The 8286-nt window shown below is 30.9% G+C and overlaps 1 protein-coding gene across 1 annotated transcript; it reads right to left on the bottom strand.

Annotated features, from left to right (window-relative positions):
• Positions 1-2231: 2231 nt before the first annotated feature.
• Positions 2232-8055, bottom strand: LOC129907074 (coiled-coil domain-containing protein 40). Its single transcript, XM_055983116.1, has 6 exons — positions 7116-8055; positions 6920-7062; positions 3768-4327; positions 3560-3704; positions 3294-3502; positions 2232-3081 (listed from the first exon to the last, which is right to left on the bottom strand). Exons 1-6 carry the CDS (start codon positions 7952-7954, stop codon positions 2287-2289), a joined length of 2691 nt encoding a protein of 896 aa, XP_055839091.1. The 5' UTR covers positions 7955-8055; the 3' UTR covers positions 2232-2286.
• Positions 8056-8286: the final 231 nt, after the last annotated feature.

The raw sequence follows: 8286 nt of genomic DNA, 5'->3' as shown, positions 1-8286 counted from the left end.
GATCAAAAAACTGTGGTGAGATTCTGTATGGCTAAAAAGAGCAAACGTTTTCGTGTGTGCGAAAGGTTTGATTCATACAAGTTGAAAAACGAAAGAATTTGTTCTGTATACAGGGTGTCCCAAAAGTTAACGTCGAAACGAAAACGGTAGATAGGGTAGGTGGTGACAGTTATCAGAAAAATAATAAAAAAAATGGCAGCCATATATTTTGTTAGTTATGGGCATTTGAAAAAAAGTCGAAAAAATGGTCACCCTGTGACTTTTTTTCATGTGCCGTGACTACAAATCTTAATTTTTCTTATTTTTTTCTTTTTTTACGGAACCTTGAATAACCCTGCTATCAAATGCATTCAAAAATTTTAACTCTGCTGTATCAGTTTTAAAGAAAATATTACTTTTTTACCCAACTTAGTACTAAAAAATTTTACATGACTCTAATTCAATGAGCCGTAGTGTAAAAAAAATGCACTACAATGTTTCGGCAAGTTGCCTTAAAAGTTGGTTTGTTCAATTCTCTTTTCAAAATGGTATAACATTGTTATGAATATTCCATAAATAACCGAGATACATTTTTTTTTCTTAAGAAATCCGACTTTTTTATGAGGTAATTTTTCCATATTATTCAAGTTTTGTACCCTTTCAGAACCTTTCAGAATACAAAAACTTAAATTATATGGAAAAATTACCTAAAAAAAGTAGGATTTCTTAAGAAAAAACAGTTAGTTAAACTTTTTTTTTTTCAAAAACACACAAAAAACCCCCAAAGCGAAAAATATGACAACTTTATATTTTGTTTTGTCAGCTGATTTCGGAACATTTAGTATGCAGTGCTGCCAATTTTTCTCGCTAAGCCCCGAGGCGTTTTTTTAACCAGTTAAGACCGGTGGTAATAAAAAACACACCTAATAACAAAACAAAATCCTGCTTTTGTTGTAAAGCTAATAAAAACAATAATAAAATTAAACACAGCTAATATTAAAATATTTTGAAAAAAGAATTGAACACGCAAAGTTTTAGGGTAACTTGACAAGTTACCGCAGTGTATTTTTTACACTACGATACACACTACTATTCATTGAATTAGGGTCATGTAAAATTATTAACTCGACGCGTTGACTTTTGGCATACCCAGTAGGTAACCATTTTTTTTTTTTAACTATTAATAAAAATCGGGCTGAAGCAGAGCAGTTACCTTGTACCATTATTGTTTTTGCTATTTATAAATGATTTACCCGACGTTACGACAATTACGGTCAAAATGAACCTATCACAAATGCTTGTGTTAAATTTAATGAATATGCAAATGATTTCTACCTTAATCAAAACAGAAATATGTTTAAATGTTAATTATTTAAGATTATTTTGTATATATGTAAATGATTAGTCTAAGAAAGTTTTTGTAAACTTATAGATTGTAATAAATAAATAAATAGTTAAAAATAATTATGTGTGACTAATTTAATAGCCAATCAAAGTATTTTTTAAATGAACTATTAAGTAGTCATTTTTAAATGCTAAAATAGTTGTTTGTAATGCAGTTATTGTAGAATCTTGAAAAATTCCTGTTTTCAAACAATTATTAATTATCAAAACATTTTTTAATTTTCTTCGTCATTTTGCTACAAATAAGTTATCAACTAGAAGTTTTAATAAAATTAAATTTCATACTTTTATTTGAGATAAACACCTTGAATAAATTGTATGGGTTGAAACTGGTTTTCAGCGAAAAAAGAGACTTTTGTTTAAAAAAAACAACAAGTTTAATTCTTTTTAAAGAAGAGACTCTATTTTTGTACCGAGACACGACTTCAGATTTATACACGCACATTTGCTTCTACAACAAAATTATTTATAACTTATACAAAAAAGTTAGGTACTTTTAACTTTTTTCTATGGCAGGTGATTATTATAATTGTAGTTTTTAACTATTTTGTAACTATTTTCTGTTCAAAAATAGTTATTCTCAAAATTTTATTGGATTCCTGTTAGTGAGTATGCAACTAGCTATGAAATAACTATATGAGTGTGGTTTTGAAGTTTTGCAGGGCACCGGATTTGAAAACGTGAGTTTTTGGGAAAACTTTTTGAACACTGCTATAAACTGTAGCCTTCGGCGTTTTTTTATGCATCGAACTGTTGGTTTTAATTAAAACCTTGAGGACATTTTGTTTGACATTTTTTAATGTTGATAAATTTGATGATGGAATTAATAACAATAATTAAAAAAAAAAAACAGTGCAAAACCCATTTATTATGATAGTCATATGATATACATAATTATCATGTTCAATCTTTTAAAGTTTGAGACAAACGTGTCAAGATAAATTTCTTATCCGGAAACTCAATTAAAAGAGCATCAACAACTTCTGCCAAATGATTATTAATTTCAACCTGCTTCTGCATACTCAGCTCAACAGATGTCTCTGATTTGGAAACCCTCGGTTGTGAACTAGCCGCAGTCAATCTTCGATATTCTTTAGCTCGATTTTGTTTCCTTACAATACTTTCCAAATTTTGATGTTTCAAAAGAATACCCTGTTCAATTTCATTGCTAATCAATCTATCTTGATTGACTTCCATATCAATATCTTTTTGTACACCGTTTTTAGCTTGTTCCAATTCAGCATGTTCCTTTGAAAGTTCATTCAGCTTCTTTTCAGCAGCTCCAATTTCATAGTTTACTTGTTTAAGTTTCGTTTTAACATCATTAATTTTTTGCTGAATATTTGTTCTACAGCGAAAATGTGCTCCTTCCATTTTTTGTTTAGTCGAAGCTACCACAAAAATCCTCTCTCTATGCATAACACAATGATCCAAGTCCTGAATGAGTTTCTCTTGAGCTCGTTTCAATTCTTTGTAACGAATTTCCATGCGATGTATTTCAGCACGCATATTACCGATTTCACTTTCAACTGCTGATTCACTTCTTCGCCAACGAAGGGTTTCATCGATTAATTTGTACTTGGTTTCCCAAGAGAGTGCTTCTCGATGACGTTCTAGGACAATATTTTTGTGGTGTTCAATGTCTTTTGTAAGATCGGCAGTTTCTTGTTCAAGTTGTAAAACCCTCATTTCACTGTCCTATAAAGAAAAGAAAACTCAATTAAGGTCAATTCAACCCGGGACAGCTCAACTCAGCCAATCCAAATTGGTTCTCAACAGAACTCAAGGCAGTGGCGACTTAATGTTTCAAGTGTTAAGTTTCCTGAATTTCCCATCCTTGAATTGTGGTGAAAGTCGAGTAGAGGGGGTTGGGATGAGTTGTCCCAAGTTGAGTTGATAATGCAAATTACCTTCAATTTTTCCAACAAATCAAAATGTTCCATTTCACATTCAAATTCCGTGGCCTCGTGTTGTTTCTTTTTTTCATAGCCTTTAGCACTTAAAAGCTCCAGTTTTGTAGCGAAGCTTTGAATTTCTCGTGCTATTTCTCGAGTATTGTTTTCAGTTTGTTCCATTTCGTTATCAATTTTCAGAGATTTTTGACTTATAATCAGGAGTTCTGAAAAGATGCTTATATTTTAAAGAGTTTGATCCTACAAATATTTTCAAAACTAACGTTTTCTAGCAACTTGAATGTCATTCAGTTGATTATTTCTCTTCTGAGATAAATGTACAATGTGTCCTTGTAGAATCAACCAGATTTGTTGATGTTCTTGAACTTTTTGATCAGTTTCTTGTATAGCTTTCTCCAAGTTTTTAATCTTCATAAAAATTATATTTTAACTTATAAAATTAGTAATTCTTTATAAAAAATTAAATCTTACCTTATATTCCGTTGGACTAACCTCACAGCCCTGAGATTCTTTGATCAAATCATCCAAAATCTTCGATAACTTATCAATTTGTTTCAATTTCAATGCAATTTGATTTTCTATTGCTTTGATATCATTATTTATTCCATCCGATTCATCGGTAAGTTCTTTCAATGTTCCACTCAAGGCATCACCTTCTTCATGAAGTCGCAATATTGCACTCTTTTGACGTTCCAATTTTAGAAGCATATTTGAGAGTTGAGTTTCTACTTTATGCAAATTTTCTTCCATTGCACGACGACTCTCTTGATGTTCACTTAAAACTTTTAAACGAAATTTTGACGCCTTATCACACATAAGTTGATCTTGAGCAATTTTAAGAATAGCTTCTTCCATGTCACTCTTAATGGCATATTGTTTTTCTAATTTAAATTGAAGAGCATTAAGTTGGATATTGAGTTGATGTCCCTCTTGTTTGGATTCTTGATAATCTTTTTCAGTTTGTTCTAGAATTTTGGGGAGCTCTTCCATTTTCATCTCGAGCTTTGTCAGTAGTTTTGATTGTTTATCAGCTGTAAAGAAATTATTTTGCAGTTCAAAATCAATAAGTTTAAATTAATTTACTGAATTAATACACAAGCATAAAACTTCTGCACAACATGTAAGACTTAATTACATAATAAAATAACAAATTCATTAATGGCCGCGTAAAGTCCACGTTTCATACAAATTTGCCCATTTTCCTTTGTCAATAAAAAAAGTTACGCATACGCCAGAGTGACTCCATAAGAAGGTTTAAAAACTATGCATCTTCGCTTGAAAAATAAAACCACTTGACGTTGGGTGACTAATCGATATTCGAAATTTAAAATAGTTAAGTGCGAGCAGGCCTTAACTTCAGTTTCTATTGGTTAGGTAGATACATACTATGCAAATGATGTGTTCGAAAAACTTGAGAATGTCTTTTTAAGCATTTTTCAGGAAAACAATTTGTAACTTACAGACATAGTTTTGAAATTGCTCATTGCAATGTTGGCATAGTTGGCCTTTTATTCTTTTCTCACAATTTTTTTTAAAGAAATAGACATGGACAAAGAATGTATTTGTTTGGCCACATCAAAAGTTTATAATAATTCAGCAACAAATGGATTTTTATCTCACCAAAATGTTTGTTACATTCCATTTTTTTGACGTGATAACGTCTTATAAATCGATGAACCATGGAAGCAACCACAAAAAAGTGACGCCATTTTCTAACGTTACTCTCTCGCACTTTCGCAGTGCGGCAAAATATTTCAATTAAAAATTAAAAATAAACAATTAGAGATACAAAAATCTTCTATAGCTTATTTGAAAGATATTGACCTAAGGCAAATGAAGGATTTTTAAAAATTCCGTCATTTAATAGGGTAAACAGGGGTAAAACGGAAAGATGAAATTTGGGCTAAAATCTAAACGCGAAGTCGTAGAGAATTAATTTTTTGCTATAGATAGATGAGATTAATTTAAGTATAACTGCATTAAAAAAAAAATTCTAAAAAATTTTGAAACTAAGCTATAACGTTTTGTTTGAACATAAAAATAATTTTTTTTTTGCTTTTTTAAGTGAAATTTGATCGAGCTCAAAAAATTCAAGCTCTTTTTGTAGATGTCTCATAGACCTGATCGATATATATATTTTGAGCTAAGACAATAAGCTTTCACATTTTTTATATGTTGTTGGGAAAAAAAAATGGAATTAATGACGTGAGAAGATAAAAATTCATGTTTTTTTTGCTTTTTTTGTTGAAAATGATTGATTTCAATAAATTATTTTTATACTTTTTGCGCATTGCAAAAATTTAAAAATGGTTTTATTCTTAAGAAGAAATACTTGGCTTTTAAATTGCATAATTTTTTTTGTAAGCTTTTAAAATAAAAAAATTAATATACCTAATGAGAAAATAAAAAAGGTATTTTTTTTTAGCTTTTTCTTGTAAATTATGATTGTTTGAAATAAGTAAACTCTTCAATTGACTCATTTTAAAAGCACACAACCTGTTTTCTTACGACGTTAACACGTAAAATCATCGTCCGTAATCCGGCTTTACAGACAACCTCTTTTTTTAATTATAGAGAAACGCTTATAAAAAAAAATGCACATCAAAATATGCATAGAAGGGGGTTACGACCACGTGGAAATAAAGTCAATACGATTGCTCTAAGAAAAGTTATTGCAGATTAAAAACAAGAGTGCTTGTTTTTTTGACTTCAACAGGTAAAATATAATCGAAACCCATGTGAAAAACATGCTACACTGACAAAATTCGGGACAAGATTCGGAAAAAAGCAGGGAGAAAGGATTCATAAAGTTCTTAAAATTACTTTTGTTGAAAGGGTTGTATTTTTTAAGGGTTAAGTTGTGTGTGAGAAAGGTGTCATAATAGCTGACATACATATTGTTAATTTTTTAAAAGTAATGTCTGTTTTAAGAACAAAAATCAATAAAGTCTATTGATAATAAGAAATGATTAAATTCGGTATTAGTACCACAAAAACTGGGACAAAATTGTTACACCAATGAAAATTGGTACAAAAGTTTAATTTATGACAGAAACTAAGAATCTAAGTAGTCTATAAAAATATTGTAGGTGAAAGGGTGTTTTTTTAGGTGTAGAGAAAATAATGGGTATTTTTTAAAAAAGTGAGTAATACCTACTAGAGTAATAGGAACTAGTGGTGCCCTATTGAAATTCAGCAATTATGTTACTTTTGAGATTAGAAACAAGAATCTAAAGTGTCTATAAGAATGTCATGTGGTGTTTCTAGTGAAATCAAAAATGATGGCACACTCAACTGAAACTCGGTAAAAACGTTGAGTTTGAGATAGAAATGAAGAATAAAGAGTCTTCATAATCTTCTGGAAACGGAAAAAAACTTTCACCAAAATCCACCCCAACATCTTGATGAGAAAGATGGTCACCCACGAAGGGTATCCTAAGCCTAGGTTACTGAGTACCATGGAAATTTTGGGAAAAATCTCAATAGACACCGAAAAAACAGTTTCTTTTCACGCTAGCACGGATTCAGTTTTTCACCGTGGCTAGTTGCAAACTCAACCTTCTCCCAAAGCCACCCTTCTATTTCAAATAAACACCTATAATAACTGACTTATTTTTACTTACTATCCCTTTTCAATGACATTAGATCTCTTGTCAAGCGTGACTTGAAGGCTTCCAGCTGTTCATGTTTTTCAGTCTCTTTGATTGCTTGTTTTTGTGTTGCTTCGATACTTGAAGATGTAAGCTTTAATGATTCCTGTTGTTTTCTATAAAATAAAATTGGTTACCACCATAGTTATTTGAATGAATAAAAGCTTACTGCAAGATCTGCCTAGCCTGAAATAGAACCTTATCTCTATGCTGAATAGCAACTATAACTTCACCCCAAGACTGTGTAAGTCGTTTATGCTCCTGCTGCAAAACTTCCAAATCGGCATTTGCATCAGACAAACTTGTCTGAAGGACATTGTTTAACATAGTCTGATCTGATATTTGTTGAGATAGCCCTTGTAATTCTTCCTCACGTTTTTTAACCTCAACTTGCAAATTAAAAAACATCAAATCAGATTTTTGCTTTTCTTCAGCAATAGCTTTTTGAAGTTGACCATCTTTGCTAACAACACGTTTAGAACTTGTCAATTCCGTTTCAAATTCATTAGTCCATTTGCGAATATTATTTTCCAAATTTTGCAAATGGCCAAGTTCAACTAAACGTTGATTGTATTGGAACTTTCTCTCTTTAGTTAGAGCAAATTTTTCATCATATTCTTTTTGAAGAGACTCCCTTAGACGTTCTTCTTCGATACGTTTTGAAACGGTTTCGTGAATATTTTTCGAATATTCTTCAAGAATATCGTTTTGCCTTTCGATTTCATGTTGTTTATCATACAGCTTTGCACCGAATTCTTCTCGTTCTTGTTCCTTTAATTGAATTTTGTGCTTGATTTCATCGATTTCATCAGTTAACTGGCTTTTAATCCGAAGAAGATGTTCCTTGAGAGATTGTTGAAATCTCTTCAAGAGCGGATGATCAGGTGGCAGAAGATTTTGCATTTCTAAATCACTTGGTTTTGTAGCACATGGAACAAGTGGTTCAGCTTTTTTTGAAGGTAAAATTTCAACGACTTCTAAAGGTTTTATTGGTTCGCAGTTATCCATATTGATAAAGATAGCCTTTTTCTTCTCAGATTTGATTTAATACTCTCGTTAGTAGTTTGATTTCTACTGAAGAATAAACAAAAAACTAAGTTGTTTATAGTTTGATCGATAATAACAAAGTTGCTATAGGATTTTAGTTTTAAGGAAAAATGAAAGGTAGGTAAATGATTGTTGCTAAGGTATAATCCAAATGTTATTCTAAAGCCTAGTATTCTCATTTGTGTGTTTTATGTTTACTTTTTTATTTTTGAAATATGAATACAGGGTTTCCCGAAACTAATGGATCAATCTGAATTTGGTAACTTGTTCAACCCAAATCCTAACGGTTTTCA

Source organism: Episyrphus balteatus, chromosome 1, assembly GCF_945859705.1.
Source record: "Episyrphus balteatus chromosome 1, idEpiBalt1.1, whole genome shotgun sequence".
NCBI classification, from domain to species: Eukaryota; Metazoa; Arthropoda; class Insecta; order Diptera; family Syrphidae; genus Episyrphus; species Episyrphus balteatus.
The sequence above is the reverse complement of the archived record's forward strand: the minus strand, read 5'-3'. Positions and strand labels throughout refer to the sequence as shown.